The sequence below is a fragment of the Pleurodeles waltl genome, chromosome 4_2 (genome assembly GCF_031143425.1).
Source record: "Pleurodeles waltl isolate 20211129_DDA chromosome 4_2, aPleWal1.hap1.20221129, whole genome shotgun sequence".
NCBI classification, from domain to species: domain Eukaryota; kingdom Metazoa; phylum Chordata; class Amphibia; order Caudata; family Salamandridae; genus Pleurodeles; species Pleurodeles waltl.
The window spans coordinates 416,585,335-416,612,099 of NC_090443.1; the positions used below are offsets into that span (position 1 = coordinate 416,585,335).

General features: G+C 44.6%; 1 protein-coding gene across 2 annotated transcripts in view; it reads right to left on the reverse strand.

The window, feature by feature from the left end:
* Nucleotides 1–26,765, reverse strand: part of EDEM3 (ER degradation enhancing alpha-mannosidase like protein 3) — a 367,252-nt gene that overhangs the window by 96,570 nt on the left and 243,917 nt on the right. For both annotated transcript variants that reach the window (XM_069231637.1, XM_069231638.1), the window contains exon 17: nt 15,731–15,925. In XM_069231637.1, the coding sequence (XP_069087738.1) occupies nt 15,731–15,925 (195 nt within the window). The remainder of the gene's footprint in view (nt 1–15,730; nt 15,926–26,765) is intronic.

Consider the following 26,765-nt stretch of genomic DNA (forward strand, 5'->3'; position numbering starts at 1 on the left):
TACGCAGCTCATCTGTTAGGAACTGGAAAAACTTATCTTTTTCATCACAGTGCGCCCAGCCGTACCGGGCAAACAAGGCTTGTGAGTTGGAGATACGCCAATGATTTGCGGCTTGTGCAGCAACTCACTTGCTGGCAGCGTCAATCTTTTTACTCTCCTTCCCAGGGGGAGGAGAGCCCCCAGTGGTCTGACTATTGCTTCACCTACAAGCTGTGGTAGCTACTATAGAGTTGGGCAGAACCTGAGACCTAACGTATAAAGGGCCAGAAGGCATTGGCTTATGTTTCTTAATCACCTTGACGTGATAACCCTGCAGTGGACAGGCTCTTTAAAGATCTCATCTGCATGGCGAAGCATGCCAGGGAGCATAGGGAGTTAATATATGTCCCTGTGAGTGGTGGTCAGGTTATCGAACAGGAAATCCTTATGCAGCTCCAAGTTGTGGAACATAGCTGCCCTAGCTTTTACCTGTTGGTATGAGGTAGTGTCTTCAGGTGGTTAGGGGTGTGCAAGGTAGAGGTAGGGGTTATTATAGGGAATGGGGTCAGATCATATGCATCTGAAGGGACTGTGTCATCCTGAAGACCTCCTTAACGCTCCTGGGGTGTGTAATCTCCCGGTGAGGATGAAGTGGAAGAATGGGGAGGGGATGAGGTGGAAGTGAAGGAAGCGGTGGAGGAGGAGGTGGTGGAGAAGGTCTACATGGAGGACTGGTAGAGGAACATCTAAAGCCTCCTGGAAAGAGTTTCTGCTTAATGAAAACAGGAGAGGAAGGTGTGGCAATAATCCGGCCTGTACCCTCCTGTATTTGGACGGGCATTCATGGTTTACATGATGGGCTTCAATAGAGAAGGGGTAGTGGAAGACTGACCCAAGTCTCTGTTCCAAGGATTTTAGCTCCAATGCTTTTGGCACCGAAGATTTTGGTTGGCCCGGTTTGGTTGGCAGCAAAGTGAAAACTGATGTTTGGCGAATCGGTGCCTTGGACTTTCCACATGGTTTTAACGCTGAGCCAGAGAGTCGGGCTCAGCTCAGGGTCAGCTCAGCAAAATAGCCTTTTGGTGCAAACCATGGCCTGGTGGCAGTGGTGGACCGGTGATCTCAAGAAGAGGTTGAAGAGTTTTTTTTTTTGCAGTCTTGTGGAGGGTGCAAAGGGTCACGGTACTCAAGAGCTGGGCAGAAGTGATTTTGTTGCTTTCGATGTCTGAGTCTGAAGTGTCCTGAATGGAGAGAGCCTATTCCTTCTGCGCAGGCTCCTCTGCTAAGATATCTGGGGTGTTGTCCTTGTCTTATGGGCCATTTCTAACCGGCGAGCTCTTCGATCCTGAAGAGTCTTCTTGGAGCAGAAGGACTTGTAGGCGTCGCGATCGGCCTCTCGATCTGAGGAGAGGCAGAGGTTGCCCATGAGATGCTGGTGAATGTGTGGAAATTTGGCATGGCACAGAGGACAGAAGCAGAATGGAGTTCATTCCATCAGGGAAGCATTTCCTTCGGTGCTGTGTTGAAGTTAGGCCCAAGGTGGGTGTTGTCGCCCTACAGTGTCTAAGCAAAACCTTAGACATTGTAAGTGCAGGGTAGCCATAAGAGTATATGGTCTGGGAGTCTGTCATACACGAACTCCACAGCACCATAATGGCTACACTGAAAACTGGGAAGTTTGGTATCAAACTTCTCAGCACAATAAATGCACACTGATGCCAGTGTACATTTTATTGTAACATACACCCCAGAGGGCACCTTAGAGGTGCCCCCTGAAACCTTAACCAACTACCGGTGTAGGCTGACTGGTTTTAGCAGCCTGCCACACTCGAGACATGTTGCTGGCCACATGGGGAGAGTGCCTTTGTCACTCTGTGGCTAGTAACAAAGCCTGCACTGGGTGGAGATGCTTATCACCTCCCCCTTGCAGGAGCTGTAACACCTGGCGGTGAGCCTCAAAGGCTCACCCCCTTTGTTACAGCACCACAGGGCATTCCAGGTAGTGGAGTTGCCCGCCCCTTCCGGTCACGGCCCCACTTTTGGCAGCAAGGCCGGAGGAGATAATGAGAAAAACAAGGAGGAGTCACTGACCAGTCAGGACAGCCCCTAAGGCAACCTGAGCTGAAGTGACTCTGACTTTTAGGAATCCTCCATCTTGCAGATGGAAGATCCCCCCAACAGGGATAGGAATGTGACCCCCTCCCCTTGGGAGGAGGCACAAAGAGGGTGTAGCCACCCTCAGGGCTAGTAGCCATTAGCTACTGCCCTCCCTGACCTAAACACACCCCTAAATTCTGTATTTAGGGGCTCCCCTGAACCTAGGAACTCAGATTCCTGCAACCTAAGAAGAAGAGGACTGCTAAGCTGAAAAACCCTGCAGAGAAGACGGAGACACCAACTGCTTTGGCCCCAGCTCTACCGGCCTGTCTCCCCCCTTCTAAAGACACTGCTCCAGCGACGCTTTCCCCAGGGACCAACGACCTCTGAATCCTCAGAGGACTGCCCTGCTCTAGAAGGACCAAGAAACTCCCGAGGACAGCGGCTCTGTTCATCCAAGGCTGCAACTTTGTTTCCAAATAAGCAACTTTTAAACAACTGCGTTTCCCGCCGGAAGTGTGAGACTTGCTACTCTGCACCAGACGCCCCCGGCTCGACTTGTGGAGAAACAACACTTCAGGGAGGACTCCCCGGCGACTACGAGACCGTGAGTAGCCAGAGTTGCCCCCCCTGAGCCCCCAAAGCGACGCCTGCAGAGGGAATCCCGAGGCTCCCCCTGACCGCGACTGCCTGACTCCCAGATCCAGACGCCTGGAAAAGACTCTGCACCCGCAGCCCCCAGGACCTGAAAGATCAGAACTCCAGTGCAGGAGTGACCCCCAGGAGGCCCTCTCCCTTGCCCAGGTGGTGGCTACCCAGAGGAGTCCCCCCCCCCCTTGCCTGCATCGCTGAAGAGACCCCTTGGTCTCCCATTGATTTACATTGGAAACCCGACGTGTGTTTGCACACTGCACCCGGCCGCCCCGTGCGGCTGAGGGTGTACTTTCTGTGCTAACTTGTGTCCCCCCCTGTGCCCTACAAAACCCCCCTGGTCTGCCCTCCGAAGACGCGGGTACTTACCTGCTGGCAGACTGGAACCGGGGCACCCCCTTCTCCATTGAAGCCTATGCGTTTTGGGCACCACTTTGAACTCTGCACCTGACCGGCCCTGAGCTGCTGGTGTGGTAACTTTGGGGTTGCTCTGAACCCCCAACGGTGGGCTACTTTGGACCCAAACTTGAACCCCCGTAGGTGGTTTACTTACCTGCAAGAACTAACAAACTCTTACTCCCCCTAGGAACTGTGAAAATTGCACTAAGTGTCTAGTTTTAAAATAGCTATATGTGATTTATTTGAAAAGTATATATGGTATTGTGATTATTCAAAGTTCCTAAAGTACTTACCTGCAATACCTTTCATTTGAAGTATTACATGTAAAATTTGAACCTGTGGTTCTTAAAATAAACTAAGAAAATATATTTTTCGATACAAAAACCTATTGGCCTGGAATTGTCTTTGAGTGTGTGTTCCTCATTTATTGCTTGTGTGTGTACAACAAATGCTTAACACTACTCCTTTGATAAGCCTACTGCTCGTCCACACTACCACAAAAATAGAGCATTAGTATTATCTCTTTTTGCCACTGTCTTACCTCTAAGGGGAACCCTTGGACTCTGTGCATACTATTCCTTACTTTGAAATAGTGCATACAGAGCCAACTTCCTACATCTGTGGAAGGACTTTTCTGCAGAAGTAGATAGATCGGGGAGAAAGATCACAGGATGACAAGTTTATGGAGGGAAATGTCTCCAGGGATTTTTGGCATTAAATTTGGGTTGGTCTAAAAAAAAAAAAAAAAAAAAAAAGATAACTTGCTTTTGGTGAAGCAAACCTATGGCTTCTTTGCAGTGAATGTCTGTAATTCACTCTCTGTCCATGATGTGCATACCCCTGCCACCTAGTGTTAGGCTCGGATGTGCAACTTTTTTTTTCCTAAGAAGAAGTTTTCAAGTTACGATTTATAGTGAATACAACTATTGCTGGTAATGGGCATGGGCACTGGCTCAATTGTTAGATTGGTTTTCCCACTCAGCAGATGAAAATGGAAATGGAGCGTAGAGATTCAGACGAAGATGACCATGTAAAGAAAGAAGGAAAAGTATCTGCAACATCCAAAGGCTTCAGGGAAGGTAGGTGGGAGTATGCAAATCTACAGCACTACATGCCACAAACAGATGATTACAGGCAAGTAATATTTTACATCTGTGGCATGTGAAGCTGTAGATAGGCATGTTGTGCATGGACTGTAAAGCAGTCCTCATCTAAGCAGTGGCTAGACAGAGGATGTTGTAGAAGATTGAAAAAGTGTACGAAGGGCAGCATGGAGAACGTTAGCTTGTTTGCTAGCTAAGAAATTGACACAGTAAAGCTTGGTGAAAGTGTGTGAATTAGACCACATAGCTGCTCTGCAAATATCAGCTACTAGAATGTACCTAAGAAGGCCACAGAGTAAGGTAGACTGAGGGTCTGGGAAGGATAGAAAAGGAAAATATTACTTACCCAATAGACATCTGTTTGTGGCATGTAGTGCTCACATGGTCTGCATTCTCCGGCCATCTAGGGTTGTGTCCTGAGTGTTGCAAGTTTTTTTTGTTCGAAGTCACAGGATCAAGGTGAGGGCGTGGAGGAAGAGTAACATGAGTCCAAAGGCTCAAAAGTAATATGTTCTTTAGTTTTCAGAGCCAAAGTTTTCAGTCGATGGATCTTTTCAGTGCTGAACTCGGTTCTGAAGAGTCTCAGCTCGAAGCGGATGCGGTGAGTGCAGATTGTTTACTGATAGGTCAGACTGAAGTGGATGAGGTGAATGCTGTAGACTAAGCCACAGTATTCATAATTTTCTGTGCCGAGCCATCCTTTCAAGGCCGACCATGGCTTGACAGCAGTGGTGGTCCGGTGATCTCAATAGGGACTTTTTTTCAGAGTTTTTTTGGGTGGAGGTGAGGCCACAGTACACACTTCTAGTGCCGTCAGTTCTTGGTTCTCAATGTGGGATTGGAAGACGGAAGCCGAATCTTGGATTAGGATGGTTCTTCTTGTTCTGGCTCCTCCTGTGCATGTTCTTCCCCGAAAATATCCATGGTGCCTTCTAGAGATCTGATTGCCACCTTCAACCTCCGTGCTTGTTGGCCTCAAAGAGTCTTCTTGGATCAGAATGATCGACACACCTCACAGGTAGCCTCTTGATGATCTGGTGAGAGGCACAAGTTGCACAGTCGGTGTAAGGGTACTTCGAGTGGCAGTGGACAGAATCGAAACAGTTTTTGTCCCATTTGGTTTACATTCTTTTCAGCACCACAAGTATATAGGCCCAAAGGCCGGCAGGGCCTGCCCCGAAGGGCATGTGGTTGAAACTGGACCCAATGAGATGGAAAGATCGATTTGGAACAGAAACCGCAATCAAAAGTACAATACTGTCAAATAGAGGAAAGATGGGGAGAAAGTCTCAGACCAGAGCGAGTCCAAGGCAGAGCGAAAAAATTACACGTCCAAACCAGACAGTGAAGAGAAAACAATCTAACAAAGGACTCGATGACCATGTGCAGTATCACCGAGAAGGAGTCACTTGATCGTGTGACGTGAAAAACAGCTTCTTCGAACTAAAAGAACTTGCAACATCTGGACCCAAAACTAGATGGCATGAGAATGCAGAGCATATGTATCTACAGCCACACATGCCATCAAAAATGTTAACAAGTCAGGATACATTAGACCAACCAACGTTCTAATCCTGCTTTGGAGAGAGCATGGCCCTTGTGTGGTCTGGAAAAGGAGACAAAGAGCTGCTGTGTCTTCTGGAAGGATTCATAAGGGCTCTTTTGACATCTAGTGTGTGAAAATTCCTATCTGCCACAGACTCTGAAGGAAAGAACACTGGGAGTTCAATAGTTTGACAGAGGTAGATAGAAGAGACCATCTTGGGTAGAAATGTGGGATATGTATTAAGGACTGATCTAGCTTAATACATTTGAAAGAAGGGTTCTTCTAATCTAAGAGCCTGAAGCTCACACGTCTAAGAGAGGTGATTGCCACAAAGAAAGCTATGTTCCAGGAAAGGGATTGTAGAAGGCATGAGTGAAGTGGTTCAAAAGGAGGGTCTTGTCTGGTTAGGACTTTGTTGAGATGCCAGGCAGGGGCAGAAGGCACCCTGGGTGGGATGACTTAAGTCCTTCCATAAAAGCTTTATTGACTGGAACCCTAGCAGTAATGTGTTCCCTGTTGTGAAGGTATGCAGCAACAGCACCTCAATGAAACTTAACAGAGGTGTAAGCGAGGCCATACTGTTGCAAGTGAAGCAGGTAACAGACAATGTCTTAGGCTGATGCACAGAGAGGGCTGATGTGCCTAAGAATACAGCAGTGCATAAAACATTTATCTGAATAGCAGGCTCTTGTTAGAGGCCTGTGGGCATCCCTCAGGACAGTCAAACTCTGCGGGTAGGTTGAGACAGCCAAATTGTAAGAAGTAAGGAGCCAAATCGCAAGATTAATACCTGCTTGGGTTGTGGGTGCCTTGGCGTAACATTGCTCTTTGTGAGAAGGTCCGAACTGCTGGGCAAGTTCTTGTGAAGCACAAGAGAGTGGTCAAGAAGGTGATTAACCAAGGCTGTCTGACCCATGTGGGGGCCACAAGGATGAGAGTGAGAGATGTTTCAAAACCACGAACAGAAGTGGGAGAGTCAACACAGCATAGACAAATATTCCTGACCAGTTTATTCACAGTGCATTGCCCAGGACCATGGGTGTGGCACCTGCAGACAAAGTTTGGACAATTTGTGTTTTTGGTGGTGGCAGAGTATGGGATTAGGACATGTAGGTGTACTTCCCACGTCAGGACTTGTTGCTTCATCCTGCTGAGCAGGTCTGCAAAATAGCTGCCTGCTCCTGGTTGGTACTCCGCTAGCAGAGACTCTGTGATGGAATGCCAACCACCAAACATTCTGGGCTAAAGCAGAAAACCGAGGAGAGTGAGTGCCATCGTGCTTCTGCAGGTAGAATATGGTGGGCATATTGTCTGTGTAAATGTTGACTCTTTGTTGAATATGACAGAGAAATACCTTGAGGGCTTGCAGGATGACCATATTCTCCAGATAGTTGATGTAGAGACCGTGTTGATGGGGTGTTCACATTCCTTGAGTGGTCAAATCCTAGAAGTGTGCCTCCTCACCCTGTGAAGGGAGGCATCCATTGTGACTGTCTCTCAAGGTACTTGGTCATGAAAGGGCCCGCCTTGCAGCAGGTTGTTGCTGTTCCATGACTGCAGAAAGTGGTGAGTGCGGCCCCATATGAACAATAGAGCCTCCCAGTGACCCTGTAATTATGACCACTTTGCAGCTTGGCATTCCTGCACGGCTGTATTTGTGACCTTGCATGGGGAACTACGGCAGTACGAGGCCATCATGCAGAGAGGGCGCATGGCCGCCCTGAGCGTTACTTGACGACCTGGCTGAAATAGAGGCGGCAGTAATTGCAAAAGCTTGCACCCTTGAAGATAATGAACTTTGTGATATTGAAGGTGAAACCTATACTGCATCGGAGGTGTATGGTGGCTTGTGTATGAGCCAAACACTGCTTTTGGCTGCGCTCTTGATTAGTCAGTCATCTTTGTAAAGGAAGACGTGGACGCCATTTCTCCTGCGACGAGCGGCTACCATGGCAAGGCATTTTGTCAACACCCTAGGGGCTGTTGTGACCAAGTGCAGCACTTTCAGTTGATAATACTGGCCACTTACCACGTAGCTGAGGAACCAGCGATGTGCAGGGAGGATTGGTATGTGGAAACAGGCATGCTTTAGGGTGATGGCAGTCATGAAGCTGCCTTGCTGTAGTAGAGGAATAACATCCTGGAATGTTACCATGTGGGAGTGCTCTAACATGATGTATTTGTTGAGGGGCCTGAGGTCGAGAATGGGGCGGAGAGACCCATCCTTCCTGGGAGTGAGAAGGTAAAGTGAGTACACTCCCTTGTTGCAATGGTGGAGCAGCCTGAGGTCTATGGCCCCATTATGAAAAAGTGCCTGCACTTACTTTTAGGCAGAGAGAGTGTTTGCGGGGTGGGGTGTTTGGTGGTGTGTTTGTGAGCTCCAAGCAGTAACACTTGCATATGATGTCCAGGACCCTTGATCTGAGGTCATTTCCACCAAACGCAACCGAAACCACTGTATTCTCCACTGGACAGGTGTTCTGTTCAGAGGGGGGGCGCAAGTGGGTCACTGCCTTTGGTGGGTAGGCCCCCTCGATGGCTCAGCCTTTGCCCACAGAGATTGCCCTTGTAACCCCCTCTATAGCAGGTCTGACAGGGGTCTGATGTGTTATCTGCTATTGAAAAGAGGTGGCTGACTTGGAAGAGGTGATCTTGGAACCTCCAAGGTAGTAAGACTAACGAAAGGAACCATGGGTAGAAGGTGTTTGTAGTGCTTCCATGGCCTTTAAGATATCAGTATCCTTAATCTTTCGATCATCTGTTCAACCTGCAGTCCAAAGACATGCTCCCCATTGAAAGATAGGTTGAGCAGGTGCTGCTGGACTGCCAGCTTAAAGCTGGAAACATGGAGTCAGGCATGTTAGTAAAGGTACCTGAATTTATCTCACAGGCTGCAGTGTCCACAGTATTGTGGGCCCACAGACTACTGGTGATAGAGATGAGCTTGCCCTCTGCCACAAGTTCTTGACACCTCTTTTTGTGCTGCTCTGGGAGGTGCTGAAGGTGCTCTATCTTGTCAAAGTGCACTATGACATACCAGGAAAGCAAACCGCTAGAATTTGCAATGCACCAAATTGTCACAGATTGGCCAGCAATGCATTTACCCGTCTTGATACTTTCCCTGTCTGGAGCTGGTGCATCGCTGGTGCCCTACGTGTCTACACTTGTGTGGGTAGTATGAATGACGGTAGGGGAGGGAGGGGTAGGGATGGAAGGGGGGGGGGGGGGGGAGAGGTAACCCTTGCATTTTTAGACTCATTAAAGATGCTAGGAGCAGGCTTAAGCATTTCCTTAATCATGGGGAGGTACTGCATGGAGTGCTGGGTGGAAGGAAGCATCTCCCTCAAGAAATCATTCTCTAGTAGTTTATGCATCTCAACCTTGTGGTACGTGGCAGCCCTATGGATGACCTCACATTAGGAGGTAGTGCTGTCAGGCAGTAAAGGCTTTGCAGGGTACAGGTCAGGATTTGTATCCCCAGGTGGGTCAATTTCATAATCATCCCATTGGATGTTCTGAGGGTGTGGGTCTAAGGGTGTGTCATAAGAATGATAAGGAGATCCTGGACTGTCTCCTCCAAACCCAGAATGTGGAGACCCCCGTGGAGAGTGAGACAGAGGGTAAGCAAGTGGTGGGGGTGAGGAGGGCGAAGGGAGGTGGAAAAGAAGGCACACGAGGAGAAGAGGTTTGGGGAGTAGAGGCAGTGGTGGACTTGTGCCACTGTCCTGGCACCATGAGGTCTTAGGCACTTGCTGCAGTGGTTGGTTGAGGCCCTCCTTGAAGGTTACACTTCTTTTGAAAGGAGCAGAGTTTTTAGCCTTTGGTAGATGTTGAGAAAGGATCCGACCTGTCTGTGGATGGACGCAGATCCACTACTGCCGGGCACTGAGCTCATCCTGAAGGCACTGGAGGATGGGCTGATCTTTATCTTCGGAGGCAGAGGAGGACGACGCCTTAGACGCTGAGCATTTCAGCCAGAGGATGGTCTAGGGGCTGCTGGCACCAAGGTGAATTCTGGCTCAGAGACTCTTAAGTCTGAAAATGCTTTGAGGGTATCTTAGAAGCCAGGGCTGAAGTGGCAGTCAGAGCTGATTGGCATGGCTTTGATGTGCTGATAACTTGGTGGGTGTTAGGTCTGAAGCGTGATATTGGTGTCGGCCATGGCCTTCTGTAAAAAAGTGATGAATGGAATGATTTAATTAATTTTGGCCACTGGCAATCGCTCAGGGCAACATCCCAATCCTTAGTTCTGTGCCCACCATGCCACCCAGGTTTGAACCCAGTCATATGCAAATCATTCTTGACCCTGCTCCTCATGTTAACAGTCTAGCCCGAATTGCCAAACCAGGTCCTTCCTGAACTCGAACACAAGCAACCCAAGACCGGTTTTGCCCTAATTAGGGGCCTTCGGCCAGGTACAGCTGGGTTTCAGTGGCACAATGAGTTTCTGACTCACGTCTGAGCATACCTGGCGAACATAGGGTGTCAAATGCAAAAACAATAAGGTGATGGATGGAATGCATGAAATATTCTCGGCAACTGGCAAATCACATGGGCCGAACACCAATCCATAGTTTTCAATCTGGCATTGGCAGACCGGAAGCCTACTGATGGGCTTCTGGGCTCAAAGCTCAACCCCTCCCCCCTCCCCCCCTCTCAAGGGAGATGTTTAGTGCCAGGGATGTAGAAGAGAGTGATATTACAGCTGAAGTCTACGGTGGATGCCGTTGGGAAGGTGACAGCTCATCGACTTTGGCGCCAGAGCTCACTTCTAGCAAAAACACCTAAGACCTCTGTGGTAGAATCCCTGGCTGAGGCTCGGCTTTGACGTCTGATTCACGGAAGATGTCCAGAGTGTTGATGCTCTGTAGATGCGCCATGGAGATGGATGTGAGACATGAATGTCAACAGTAGCACAGGATTTTCTTATTATGGAAGGTGAGGCAAGCAGCACAGCAGGTCTTATTATGCTCTGGGAACAGATAGAGGTTACACACCTGATGGTCTGTCCACAGATACTTGGCGAGACACTTCAGACAGTTCTGGAATAGAGTTTTTTCCATCACGAATGCAACATTCTCTGGCATCAAACTACAAAGATGACCCCGGTGGGGTGAAGCCCTGAAAGGGGTACAGAGGAGTCTCAATCAACTCATCCAAGCCCTACTAAATGGCAGGAGTATGCAGATTGTGTATCTACAGCTACACATGTCATGAACATGTGGGTTTGCACAAAAGGAATTTGAAGTACGCGCTATTGATTTGAAGAAAGGCAGCAGGTGTTCACTTACACAAAAATTAGCTCCCTTGGAAACACATGGCACTTCACTGTAGGTAAGGCCCTACAGAGTCCTTTCATGAGTCGTTTTATTTTTCTTTGCGATCATAAAGATGAAGAAGATTCTTTCGACCTTCCCAATCTGGAAACTGCGGTCAAGTGAGCCATTATTTTGTTATCTCTAGCAAGCACAATAACACCTGCAGGGGACACATGGAGATTGGATATATGTCCTTATATCTGCAACATGTGAAAAAATATTTCCACTTCCAATTGTCAATGTTTGTTGTGAGGAAGGTGCACGTGCCTGGACTGAGATGTCTGTGCAGTAAGAAGCAATTTTTTTAGATGCCAGGAGCTGTAAGTGATCAAGAATCAAGTAGTCAGGCTCAGAGATGAAGTCAGGATGGAGAATCTCTTGGTTGCATCCGAGAAGATCATAGGATGGTTCTTCAACTCTATGGACTGCTCTGTAGACAGCTTCAGTAAGAGACTCTTCCAAAATTAATGTACCATGATCGGGCAATCAGAATATTATTACAGTGATCTACTTTCAATTTCCTCAGTACTCTGGAAATGAAGGTAAATGGAGATAAAACATAAGCAAAGACATTTTACAATCATTAAAGGGCATAGCTTCGGACTCTTAGTTGATGGAACCTACTGGCATAGTGCTGGCATTTCTTATTCTCCAGGGTGATGAACAGATCTTTATTTTGGCTGAGCCCACTTTCAAAAGACCTATTTTGCCTGGCTCTGGTGAAGTTCCCCTTTTCAGGCAATCTGACAAAGCTCGACGGATATCATCTGACTGATAATTTGATTTGGCATCCTGGAAGATATTAGACTGCAATGGTCACCTTGCTGATGTCTCAGCCCTACAGCATCTGTGCATCTTCCAACAGAGGAGAGGAGAGGAGCTCAGCCTGTCTTACTTTGGGATGTAGTAGATCGAGTTCCATCTGTATCAACACAGCTTGTCTTGCTAATTTCAGATGACTAGAGATTTAGTCTGATGGCACATACCTTAGGATGTTTATGTGGAGTTCAAACTACGTCCCGGACTAGGCTCTTGCACGTGTGGATCGTAAAATTTCCGCAATGCAGCTGTTGTCTCGATTAGCCTGTTTGTTGAAGCCTGGGACCGAATACTTGCTTTCCGATTTAATGAAAATCTCCATGACAATAAGGATTATTCGAGACGTCTGGTTATTGTTGTTCTATGAGGTCAGTCTCCAGTTTCAACTCAAAATCCATCTTCTACTAAATAGGTCTCATCACAAGTCCACAGAATGGAATCAGTCTGATTTAAGATAACAAGACCTAAGAGGGATTTCAAAATCCTAACGGGCATTGCTTGCATTGAGCAAAATGCCTTTGCCACAGCTTGGAGTTTTGTTACTCTTTTTTTTCCAAGGGAAAGCCTTCCCCAGTTGAATATCTAGAATTGCCCTAGGAATCTCAATCTTGCCACACAATTAATGTAAGTTTTCTTAGGGTTCAAGGTTAGTCCTAGTGTGAAAGTTTACAGAATTACTTTTATTTTATTTTTAGGAATTTGTTCAATATTCGCAGAGACAATAATGACCACTACTGGCCTGATTTTTGCTTGACCAAAAAGAACCTTTAGTAGAATCCTTGATTTCTATAGTTCTTTGAAACCTTTTCTATGACTCCTTTTAGTAGGAGAAACAACTTGCAGCCCGTTCAAGTGCAGATGTTCTTTCCTAGAACAAGTGTAGGTAGTTTTCTCTAAGAACTCCATTGAGTGACCAGAATTCACTATTTGGAGCATCCAATGATCTGTAGTTATTATTTCCCAAGCAGGACCAAAAGCAGAGATGCTTCCCCTGACTGGATGTCAGAAGTGCTGGATATTTTGTTCAGTTTCCTGCACAGTTTGTTCTTTTTTAGTGCCATTTCAGAAGAAGGGGTTTTCAGTTATTTGGAAGAGCTAGCTTCAGACAAATTTGAAGTAAATTCCACTGAGAAGCCACTTACGCTTCTTTTTTGTGCCTCCTACATTGAAGTGTTTGAGGAGCACTTATCATATAACCTTGCACAGAGGAGTGGTCATCCCCTTTGGATAAGAGAATCTGGTGTCTTTCTAGCAAGCAAAGAGCCAGCCTCCTTTTCTGCTCCTTAAGAGTCTTTGAAGAGAAGGCCTTACATATATCGCAATCCTGATAGGGGTAAGGCAATAAATGCACTAACTATGAGGATCATCACTGCAAAACTTCTTTTGTCTGACGTCCAACCAATACTTGAATAAAGAGATCTTATCTCATTGTCAGCCACAGTGTCAATTGGTGACGTTTGCCAGTCCTAGGGTGAAAATCCAAGAAATCCATTCAACACAACTCACACACTGATGAGAGCTGAAGATGGGGTTTGCTGAAGTCCAGGGAGGTCGAATTAAGGTTGAAAAAGTGATCAATCAAAGGCTAAACAGTTTTGATCCTAACTCTTCTCAGGGACTCCCTCACACGACATACAGCAGAAATCAGAGCAGATGTGGCCTCTACTGGGAGTAGGAGAGCTCAGCCCTTCCACTTCATTGGCTGAAGTTCAGGTTGTTTCCAATGAGATGCTTGTGCTACTACACACACAAATGTGTGACCAACAGTCTTTAAAACTGCTTTCTGCTATTTAAACGTTTTGAGGATTCCCAGACTGAGAAGAGGGAATTATTCAAGCACAAAACTATATAAAAGACCCAAAGTGGTAAATATGGCCAGCATTCCAAACCTACACAAGAAAGCAGGCCTCTGATGTGCTCGCACCCTCCCACACGGTTGATTCTCACAGCAGAGACAGGCCATCATCCCTTTAGTAGGCCTTTAACTAGATCATTCTAACTTGCCAATCTAATGCTTAGGCTTCCACCACTACCCACCTGTTACGGCAATGTTTAACACCTCACAATTGTCTCCTGGACATGACCTCTCAAGCAAGACACTTGTCCAGCATACTTTTCTGGTAAACCTTAATGAAAGAAATATTAGCGGCACCCAGAGATTCCTCGATGACTCACAAAAGTAGATGCATCAAAGTCATACTGCAATGGGAAATGTCATAAATGTGTGGTAAATGCCCCCAAGTGACTAAAATTGCAATAAAGAAATTGGAATGGCAAACTGCGCCTTATAAAAACACCACTAACATAAGGATCTTGTAGCGAAGTTTGACCGTTATAAACCACCGATGAACATCACTAGTAACCTACATTTTGTGCAGCCTTTTACTATTCACTTCCATGCCTCTCCCTTTGGCTGCTGTGATCTGGCATTAAAATGTGCCACTTCAGTTTTTCTGGTGAATTTGCATGCCTTCACTTGATTGGCTATTTTTGGTTTGCTCATGTGCTTATATTACTCTGTCTCATTCAGCCTCCTGCTTTCTTTTCCTCACAGATGGTTGAAATCAGTTTTAGGGTTGGTATGTGAAAACATCTAAGTCCCATACTACTCAGGCATACATCGTTTCAAAGTAACTGAGCACTAATTTGTAGTGGTTGCTACACTTGTTACAGAGTTATCTATAGCATGAGTTGAGTCACTGTGCAATAGTGGGGCCTAAATTATTTGAAGTAAGACCGGAATCCCAAGTATCCTCTGAACTGATTTCAGAGAAAGCATTCCAAGCTACAATTTGATGTCACCTAAGCAACCCATTTAACTCATCCAGTCTTTGTACACAATATGGACTCTACACCCAAAATAACTCAGATCGTAACCTTTCATATTGCTGACATCAATACAACATCCTTTTGAAACTTATTTTAAAAACCAGTATGGTTAGAGGAAGAGAGGATAACCTGATAACAGTACAGTGTGCTACCCAGCGCAGTGTAGGTTACATGATACCAACAGCTCCTCTACAATATGTTGTAGTTTCAGTAACGGAAGCCTCTAGTTCACCAACTGATGTAAGTGTTCCTATGTCTGGCACCTCATGTCTTAGATGCTTCGGTACAGTAAAAATGTTATCTTTAAAGTGATCCACTTGTCCTTCTAACTAGACCTGTATCAGAACATATAAAAGTAAAATAATGTGTTTGACCACTTAGATCCAACAATTGTTTTTATAAGCTAGCGTGCAGACATTTTATGTCTCTGCTCTTCAACTTATAAAACTTTCAACAACCTATACTAAAATAAATTATGTTGGTATTTCCATTTACTCATTTTAACACAGCCAATGCTCTTGCGCTTCATAGTTCACAAAGTACCTGAATTACAGGTTCAAGTTGCTGTTTTCCACTCAGCCTGTGCGTGTTACATCTTCTCTTTAAACATGCACTCACCTCCATAAGAGTAGCGTAAATGAACTACCTCGTCCGTCTCACAATTTGAGCTTTTTCAGCATGTCTTTACAGCTTCACTGGCAGTTTATTATTAGGTCCTATCCATTCAGACAATGAGGGACTAATATATTTGAAACAATGGCTAGTCTACTACAACTCTAAGAAGTCTTGCATTATGTTGAAGTGCAAGTGCAGTTTGTGTTGACTTGTACTGAGAAGTGAACTTTTACAGTGCATTGAAAAAATATGAACATTCACATTACATCTACTAAATAACGGTTCATTCTTACAGGGCTTAGGGCTACTCCTTAGGCAGAAATGCATTTTATCAGCTATAGAAGTTTGTAAAAATAATACAGACTTCTACATACCCCCATTAAATATTTGGACAGGTCCATTCCAAACTGTGCTGGTCCTGCAGACAATACTACTCTCCCAAAAAAAGGGTGAGACACAATTTGAACAGCACGAGGAGGCAGCTGTTGCTCCTTTTGTTGCTGGCTGGATAGTTCAATCATTTCTTGCATGAATCGTAAGCCATCTTCAGCATCCACAGAGCTTGCTGCCTAAAAGATATTTAATATGTCTCAATATTTCTGTTTATGTTAAAACCATCAGGCTGCATGCTAAGACAGATAAAAAACATCTAGCTAAAAGATATCACAATGGACTGCATAATTTGAAAAGCTAAACAAAATCAGCATTAGAAATGCAGACTGCACTGTGATACACAACATGTACCTGGAGCTGAATCAAATATGTTTTATTTTGGAAACAAAATGTATGCTTCAGTAACAATGGGCATACAGATAGGCTAAACTTTCAATACATTTGCCATTAAGCGTATGGATTATAAAACACCTAACTAGTACGCCAGAGTCTAAATTTTCAAGCGCTTGAAAGACTACTGGTTACCACAAGATCGGGCCTTGAACAATAGCATTCTTGGGACATTATTTGGTGTTGATTCTGGCCAGTGGCTAAGGGCAAAATTTGTTTAAAAAAGTAAAAGTTTTATTTTTGCACTCTGGGGTAGACTTCTTGAACCGTAACAGACCAGCAAACAATTTGTAGTACAAATCAATCATTTGGAATTTGCTTATTTGAGAGGAAAAGCTATAACCAAAGACCTATCAGACTTCAAACTCCTTTTTGTGTATAGGACTCTGTGTAAAACTATACAAAATTAAAGACTTTGGCTTTAATTATATTAAACACATCTATCAAGTAATAAAACATTTTGATATCTGTTGAGTCACCTGGTGTTAAGTAGACTAAATAATGTGAATGATATAAATAGGATTGAACTGTAGTTGCTTGATTTGTCAGCAATTCAAATTTTATTTCTATGTAGACACCGACCCATGAGAATGAAAAGTTACTTGTAATTCTAATGATACCCTTGTTCCTAATCACGAACTTTCACGCCCTCCTCTCACCAACTCTCTTTTTTTTTTTTTTTTTTTTTTTTTAACATTCAATGTACAAATAAATTCTTTGCTACTTGTACACATAGTATGGTCCAATTATATGTAATTGTTGTTTCACTGTAGAGTGCCCTGATACCATTTGGGGAAGTAGCACTATAGAATAACACAGTAAATAAAAATAGTCATAAGCACAGAGCTGTTGAGCCCAGATTACACGCAGAATCCTAAAGCATACATTTATGAATCAATTTTTTTTTTATTGAGTTGAGAAATGGTAACACTGCACAAACACCTGCCTACATCCTTTTCGCCGGCAGAGAAAAGCTGAAGGATAAAAAACAAACAGAACAAATCTATAACTCTCCTTTCCCTCCAGCCCCCTTGACCCCACACCTTCTCAGACTGAGCTCGGATCACTCCCTAGGAGTATGTGTTCATAGGGTCATTCCTTTTGTCAGCCAGGTCAGACCTCTGTTCCCATTCACAACTGAGGTCTGTGTCTCTACCTCCTTTGGGCTGTCACTCGTAAGCCTTTAAGATACTTGAGGCAGGTGAGTTTGTAAATTTGTTTTCTAAAAGTGCCAGGCATAGCTCTCACCGGTTTACGAAATTTGTCCTTATTTCTTTTAGAGTCCTGGAGATATTTTTCAAACCCAATATGTGCTATATCACTTGAAGCCACTGTTTATCATCAGGTACCCTGTTTGTGTCTCAATCAGCCAGGAACACCTGTTTGGCTATAAGTAGTAGGATTGTTATATTTCTCCTGGGGCCATGAATGGGCAAGTCAATTTGTCATCAACCTTTAGGGCTACATATGATAGGAATCTGGACGTGGGCAGCCACCGACTGCATCAATATCGTTCAGCACTTCTTCCCAGTACCTAGTTAATTTTGGACAGTGCCAGAGCAAGCACAAAAGTGAGCCCAGAGCGCACTTTTAAATATAAATATATACACACTTATATTCAACCTTTCTTTAGAAACCTTCATTTATAAGTGAATAAATAATTTGCTTAAAAGAAATAAAAAAACTTTTTTTTTAAATGAAATGTTTAAAAAAGTAACTGAAATGAAGCTGGTGCCCATGAAAATCTTTAATTTTTTTTAAGCACATCGTTTTTATTTAAGATTACTATAGAATGTCCTGTTTCATAGTTATTTACTCCCTTTCTCCCATCCTCTTGGTGGTAATAAGCAAAAAACGTAGAAAGTATGAGGGTGCATCACAATTCTGAAAGTACAGGTCTCCAAGTTATGGAGGGTCTAGGTAGGTGTATCAGTAACTCAGAGTATTCTCTACACTGCTAAAGCCTCTTTATGTTTCCCCGATCCTAGAGTCATCTCAGACTAATCAGTAATTATAAAGATTCAGGAACTGTTAGGTACAGGCCATGCGACCATGTTGATGCGCTTTGACAGGTATTCAAGCAATGGGGCCCAAATCGCTTTGAATGTTTTGTAGTAGTCAATATAAGCGCCAAATCTTACTATTACTAGTATGTGCCACAACCAGATACACCACAGGGAGAGAGGCAAAGTTATTTATTTTTCCAATATGCACCTAAGATGCTCTTTGCTGACCCCAACTAATTCCACATCAATAGGTGATCTGCCTTTGTTTACTGTTCCAGTATAGAAGAGTGAAACTTCAGCAACACAAAAACCATCTCGGAGGGGAAAGGCCCAAAACTGTTTTCACTGCAGCTACAATTTCCACTCCCAATTGGGTGTGTGTGCATGTGTGTGCCTCTGTCTGTCTAGCCCCACCATGTGTGTCTTAAGTCTCAGACTAGAAAACAGCACCACCACAACATAGTGCTGACATAAAGGTAGTAGTTGTTATGGCTGAGTACAACTAACAGTCAAGGGCAATATAATGAACCTCCCTGCACGAGATGCTATTAGAATTTCTTGGGATACCCCGCTGGAGGATTTTCCATTTCTCCTCTTAAACCCCCAGACTGGAAAACTGTTCCACTGTGACTCACAGAAGGGTGAAACTGCGGGAACAGCATTCAAGAAGGCAGCTATATTTGCCAGTGATCTGTCCCTTAGTGCTTCCAGCTGTTTTTGCAAACTTCTTGAGTGGGGTTACCCCTTAATGGCCAGGTTTATCACCCGGTGCATCAATAAAGTATAATAATGGTAACAGTCACTTTAGTCTAAGTTAAACATTTACTTACGTGATTCGAAGGCCAGGAAGTCCTGTTCATGGAAGATATCAGAAAGAGAAAAGCAGTTCTACTGTTTCCATTAATCAAACTGACCATGTTCTAGTGCTGTTTTAAAGGCAGGAATAAGGTGGGAAGGGGTGTTTGAGGAAGCGAAGGCTGTCAAACTACAGCGTTCTGTAAGGGTATCCCAGACTGTTAGTGAAGTGTCTGTAGGAAGTTTTAATGTAGGCATTAGGTAGTGGCTGTCTTACCTTGCCTTTCAAACTAACTCCATCATAGTTTCATCACCACAGCACTCGTCATACACGTCCATATTTTATTTGTCTCTCCGAGGGACAAGTTTGTGATGACACACAACTGTGCAAACCTATAATATACTAGAAGGTCTTGGTGACTTAACCCCCCTTCTAATTTAGGTAAGGGTTCGTTTTTACATGCATGTCTGGTCCTGCTGCCATGCCAGGTCAAATTTAGCATAATCTTTTTGAGTTCTGCAAAGAATTCTTTACAGATTCGAATCAGGAGTGCCTGGAAAAGGTATAAAACCCCTAGTAATATATTCATTTGTCTGCGTTAATTCTGCCAAACAACAGCAGAAAGTTAGGAGAGCATCTTCGATAATCACTGCGTAGAGAGGTCAGACGTTGTCAGGCAACTGTTTTTATTTCCATCTGAGTAAGGGTTAAGTTCAAGATCTTAAACTTTGTGAGGTTTATCTTAATTTGGGACTATAAATGTAACACATTTATTTGGTGATGCCACACTTTGTAGCTCGTCATCATGAAAAATGAGATTTTATGCTCATCTTGACTAACGAAAATGCTGTTATATCTCATTCTGCTCCTCTTTTTGCTACGAAAGGTTCAATGTGGATTACAAAGAGAAGAGGGGAGAACGGGTACTCTTGCTGTGGGAACCGATCCAGACCAGAGTGAATAGGCGCAAAAGCTTCCTATTCACTGTAACTCTAGAGGTGGAGGCCTGGTAGCCAGCCATTGTCACAGAAACAAAGGTAGGTTCAAACCTGAATTTCTTTAAGATTTGTGCGAGGAACTGCCAGATCACCAGGTCGAAAGATCTTCCGGCAGCACATATTTCTTTTGAACTTTTTCAACCAGGTGAAGTATTCTGCGGTTGTTATCAAGCATTCGCTCTTAATAAATCCTGAATGATGAGGGTTGATCAAGACTGGTAGCAAGGTGCCTAGCCCAGTAGCTAGTAACTTTGACATCCAAGTTAAATAACGCTAAAGGTCTGTAACAGGCACATAATTTGACATCTTTCTCAGTTACTAGCATAATGTAGGATTCTCCCATTGTTGGGGTACCACTCTTCTCTGTTACTGTGTTAAAAAGGTTCATCAGACAGAGCTTGGCGCTATATGTGTTTTAGCAGATTTAATGGCTGTTAAAACATCTATTTTTGTAATAGGTGCCTCAAGAGCGTCTCACTGGTTGAGTGATATCCATGTTAAGATAATGGATGTTAATCAGTCAGATTGCTTCTCATCTAATAAGGGCTCAGGCATGTTTTCGGTTGTGTAACAATCAGTGAAGACTTGTCATCAGTATGTTTTTTAGGTTTTTACAGCTTTCCATTTCAGTTTCCTTGCATGGTGTGCTCCCAAATTGTCACCTTGATCAAATGTGTGTTTTTTTTTTTTTATGTCTGAGGAGGGTTCCATCTTATTAAGTGCTGTGGCGTTTCTGGTACTGCTCAAGGCAATGCCTTAAAGCTGCAGAGGACTAGAGGAGTCTCTTTAGGCATTCTCTCAGCCCCTGTGAGTTGTTCCTCTAGGTCTAACTGTTTGCTCTTCAGATTAGCTGTTGTCCCAATACATGTGCTGCACAGACCACCGTGAAGGCATCCCATGTGCATGCAAGAGCCAGTTTGCCCAGAGGTTTAGTTTGGAAGTCAAATTGTAGCTCTGGGTCCACAAGCAGTGCAGGACGGAATATCAGCTTTCTTTGGGTACTGCCCAGTAGTCCCAAGAGATAGCTCTGTAGGAGCATGATCTGAGATTATTTTGCGTACTGAGATATCATGTACAAGGGGCATGACGGCGTTGATGACAAGGGGATTTGTCAATGCTTGAATGTATTCTGTGGGAGTGAGGGAAAATGGTTTAATCCACTTGGTTTATATACTTTTCTCTCTAATAGTCTCTCAAACCAAGTACCTTTTAGTGTTTTTGTTTTTTTTTGTTTTAAAGGTGCCTGAGAGAAATGTACCAGCACTTCATCTGTCTTTCACTGGTTCCTATGCTGGATTTAGATCTTAAATTATAATCCGGTCTCTACCCTGTGAACTCTGCTAGGATATTCAAAAGTGACAAAGAAGGAACTCTGGCCAGTGTTTGAGGCCTATATTGTGGCTCTTGTAATTCGACTGCCTATTAAGTGTCCTGGGACCATAACATACCTGCCCTCCTTATGTGCTTTGTGGAAGAATGGTTTTAGGCCCATAGATTGATGGAAGAAACGGGCTACCCCCATTGTATTTTGCTTTGGCTGAATGAAATGCTTTTGTATACAAGTCTTCTGTATAGCTACTACATTGAACCTTCCTTCAGAACGGAAACGCTATATTTCTGTCCTCTCATTTGGAGAGTTAAGCCCCTACACTTTTAATGAGATCAACCTAACCTTCACGTGTATTTAGAATAAAAGAGGGTCATGTGTATTTAGAATAAAAACGGGTATTATGTATGGCAGGGTGTACCTCACCAAGCTTTTTTTTTTTTTCAGCATACCCTGACAGTAACCATACTAAACTCTAGATCTGTGGAGCTTGGTGCAGCAGTCTATAAGGCCTCCGTACCTTTCCCCCTAAATGCCCCCAACTGTAAATAAACAATTATCAACTCGGTTAAAAGAAATTCAAAATAGAAAAGATCCTCTCAATCTGGAGATAAACCACAGTAGTCCAGATTAAATGTGTCTATGGGTACAACAGTGTTCCTGGAACTCCTTTATTGTAAAAGATTTTAAAAGCAACATATCCTCTGGTGTATGTTTGGGAGGGTGTGGTTAAGGTTGTGCCAACATAGGGGTATAGCTCAGAGTCCTCCCAGGGGAAGTACTACCCCCTACCATCTGCATCCATTCTCCCTCAACCTAGACATAAGAAAAAGAGAAACCTCTTATACCACTTAAAGCTACTGCTGAATTAAAACTACCAAGTTCTTTAAATCTTGTATCAGTTTCATCTCATATGGCGTCTGTTGTTTTTATTTCTGATTCTGATTGTATCTCATAACCAGCCTCACCTATGTTATCTGAAGGACTATTAGGGTCCTCGTTGTTAATCTGAAGTTGGACAGCCAGAGACTTTGTACCTTTTGAGAAATGGTGAGTCTTCTTCTGGTAGTCAGAGAAGATGCTAAACGGAGCAGTATCTGAAGTGATCATTCCAGCTTCTCTGTTAATGGACAAAATTGTTGGCGTTCTTAAAAGATATTTGGTGCGAAGTTGTGGTATAAGGTACAGTCATAGTTGTGGAATGAGACATTCTCTGCTCCTCGCCTTTAGTAGGAACTTTTCTTTTTCTTTATTGATCTGACATTTGGCAAGGATCTCTGGGCCTTTTCACTGAACCAGTTTATTTTGGGCCATCTTGCTGAGCTCTTTCTTTGCAGACCTCTTGGTGGTCTTCTCCAAATATGGACGAGAAAAATGTAATAAGGGTTGATTCAATATCTGTTCCAACTGCTTACTCCTTCAGACCATTGATCTGGATATTGTCTCATCTAAATCCATTTCCTACATTTTCATATCTGAGTTGCATGTTCTGCTTGTGATCACAAGGTGGCTAGATCTAATCCCAGGGACAATTAGTTTGTCTAACGTTGTTTAAGCTTGGACTCAGTACTTAGCATCTGTGTCCCTACAGAGTTTACTTCTGTGCTTGGAATTGATCCATGTGATTGCCCATTCTCACATGACAGGCATCTGTTTCCAATGGTCTGTGTTTGGATGGCTTGATGGAATGGAACCCCCATCAGCAGATCATGTGATTGGCAACACAAGGGGAACCACTGGATTGCAGAATGATATTGGATCAATCTGTCTCCCGAGGTTCCTCGAAACTGGTACCACTGATCTTTAAGACATCATTGAAAAAAAGTCTGTGTACAGTCTGGCATGACGAAGTAGTAAGATGTAAGAAGCTGTTGACCCCAAATGAGGTGTTTTGGAGGATTTGATGACCTTATGGGATTGTGACAATCCAGTCAGATTGATAGAAATCTCAGTATTAACCCCTTGGGTGCCCCGGATGTAACTGCTACTTCCTGCACCCCGGACCTTCGGGGTAGCACTAGCACTCTCTCTCGAGGGCCTCCCACCCCCTTCCCATGGGCAGGGATGGAAGGGGAATTTCTTCCTCTTCCAAACCCGCCCCTACCTAATAACATCAGCGCGCAAACGCACACTGACATTATTAGAGGCCGCCATACCGTTGGAAGTCATTTGCTTCCAGCGTAACGAGGAGAACACAGGTAAGTGTCTTTTGGCCTGGGGGGATTGTTAGCGAAAGGGGCATCTGGGGAAAGGAAAGGCCCACTAGACACCAGGGATTTCTGTTTTCATCAATTTCATGCTCCGGGGAGCAGACCCTTGGGCAAAGGTCTCTCCCCTAAGAGGGAATAATGTTTATCGCCCTTTCTGCCACCCTTGGGGGCAAATCGGCTTCTTATTTTTAGGCCAATCTGCCCCCCTTGGGACCAGAAGACACTTGAAGCCAGGGTTTATTTTTGTGTGTGTGGTGGGCTCTTGGATAAGGGTTGTCCCCCAAAGGGGGCAAAGTACAGTTGGACAGTTCTGCCCCCCTTGGGGGCAGATCAGCCTATTTTTTTAGGCCCATCTGCCCCCAAGGGGGGCAGAAACCACTTAGCAACAGGGATTGTGTGTGTGTGTGTGTGTGTGTGTGTGTGTGTTTTGTATTGGGGGCGGCCCCTTGGGCAAGGGTCGCCCCCCCAAATAGGGCAATATATTTTATGCCATTTCTGACCCCCTGGGGGGCATATCGGCCTATTTTCTTAGGCCAATCAGCCCCAAAAGGGGGGCAGAAGCCACTTGAAGCCAGGGATTGTTTTTGTGTGTGTTTTTTGTGTGGGGGGCAGCCCTTTGGGCAGGGATGGACCCCCAAAGGGGGAAAAGCAATGTTGGGCAGTTTTCCCCCCTTTGGGGCAGATCGGCCTATTTTTTTTTTAGACCCATCTGCCCCGAGGGGGGCAGAAACCACTTAGCGCCAGGGATCTTGTGTGTGTTCTGTGTGTGGGGGGAGAGGTGGCCCCTTGGGCAAGAGTCGCTCCTCAAGGGGGGGCCAATATTATTTACACCATTTCCGCCACCCTTGGGGGCAGATCGGCCTATTATTCTTAGGCCCATCTGCCCCCGAGGGGTGCAGAAACACTTAGCACCAGGGATCTTTTGTGTGTGTGTTTTGTGTGGGAGGGAGGAGGTTGCCCATTGGGCAAGGGTCACTCCCCAAAGGGGTGGGGGGGAGGCAATATTATTTACACCATTTCTGCCCTACTTGGGGGCAAATTAGCCTATTATTTTTAGGCCCATCTGCCCCTAAGGGGGGGCAGAAGCCACTATGGTGCCAGGGATTTTTTAAGTTTTCTTTTTGTGGGGAAGCCCCCTTGGGCAAGGGTCACCCCCAAAAGGGGACACACAACTGTTGGCCATTTCTGCTGTTGTTAGAAAGGATCATGGCTAGCCGCAGAGTGACAACTCAGCAGGTTGTTGGTATGCTTGTTGAGTCGTCTTCTGAACATAATTATGAGACTGACTGCATCTGAGGTAGAGGAGGAAGAGAGATTCTGGCAGTGAATGGTCTGTCTGAGAGGAATCTTCTGATGAGGAAGCCACTCTCAGTGCAGATGAAGGCCCTGTTTTAGAGGAGGACAGTGATGTGGCAATGGCTATATGTCCTGCAACCGTGACTCGTAATCGGTATTTGCTTCTTCTTTGGATGCTGCATTTTGTTGACAATGCTTTAGCCTTGCCACAAGATCACTCTGATTGTGACCGTCTTTTTAAGATTAGGCCTACCCTTGATCACTTTGTAGATCGGTTTTCAGAGGCCTATGTTCCAGGCAAAGAAATAAGTGTAGACAAGTCTTTGGTCCTGTTCAACGGTTGTTTGGTTTTTAGGCAGTACATTCCTAGCAAGAGGGCACAGTATAGACTCAAATTGTATATGGTGTCTGAAAGTAGTACAGGATATGTTTATAATTTCCGGGTCTACACTGATAGGGATTCCAGTATTGACTCCCCAATCCCCGGTTGTCCACCCAGTGGTTAGTGAGAAAAATGTTTGGGAACTTGGTAGACAACTGTTTAACAAAGGTCACCATTTGTATGTAGATAACTTCTACACTGGAGTGCAGTTGTTCAAGGAATTGTTCAGAGTGGACACTTGCTTGTGGCACAATCCGCTCTAATCAGAGAGGCTAACCAAGGGAACATATCTGTAAATAACTTGAAAAGGGACAGTGCAGTGCCTTGCGGAATGATAAGATTCTAGCTCTGACATTGGCAGACAGGAGGGATGTCTACATACTAACTACCATCCATGATAAGAGTATTTCACCTGTGGCTGTTTGGGGTCAGGTTGCTGAAGTGCACAAACCTGTGTGCATTTTAGACTACAATAAGCACATGGGTGGTGTTGATAAAGTAGATCAGAGGTTGGAACCTTACACTGCTGTTCGTAAGTCTTACGTTTGGTATAAAAAAGTAGGCGATCCATTTGTTTAATTTAGCAACTTTTAATGCTTTTATTGTGTTTAAGGATTGTTCCCATGAGTCAAGGATGAAATCTGTTCAATATCAGGAGTCAGTGATAAAGAGCCTTGTTGAGGTGGAACATGCAGAAGTTCCAAGAGTAGCAGTGCTGGTGATGTGGCTAGATTGAAAGATCGGCACTTTCCTGATCAGATTCCTCCCACTCTTAGAAAAGACTTTCCCGCTAAGAAATGTATAGTCTGTGCCCGAAGAGGTATCTGGAGGGAGACTCGGATGTACTGCCCCATTTGTCTTTCAAAGCCTGGGCTCTGTGTGGCCAGCTGTTTCAGGAGTTACCACACCAAAAAATAGTTTTTGGGAAATATCGGGAACGTAGACTGACTGTTTTATATTTTTATATGTTCAGTTTCATGGTTGGCATTACTGTCATGTATTTAGTTAGAGCTTTTGTGTTTGTAGTTTTGTACTTATTTGTAATTAGTGGTTTCTTTGTTGTGATGGTGGTGTGCGTGGAGTGGCGCTTGGCAGGCGGTGTCAATAGGTACTTGCTATTGGTCACTGCAACACACTGCTAGCCGAACACCAGCCCACAGACTCCTATCAGTTGGTGTGATTACTGTGTCAGGCATGTGGGCGCATGAAAGTGATGGGCCCTTGTATGGCGCGGTCTGTTGATGCAAGTGTTGTAATGTGCTGGGCCCGCAGCTGGCGGCATGAATGGTCTTGTGCATTTCAGGCATGGACTGTAAAGCTGTTGGTGCCTTGATGTGGCTTTACAGCTCACGAGCTGCGAGTCATTGGTTCAGTTTCTTGGCCTTACAGTTATTAACAGTGCAGTTCATTTTTGTGAAATCTTTAGTTAATAAAACTCGAGCTACTGAACCATCACTCACTCTTGTGCCAAAACCAATGCATCGAAGCACACCCGTGACAGGCTAGGTGTATTGGGTGGGACCCCCAATTATGAAGCATGCAATCAACTTGGCTGGTGGGTGAGGGGTCTTTTTTAACATAACCTAAGTGTGTTTCTTTTCACAATTTTAG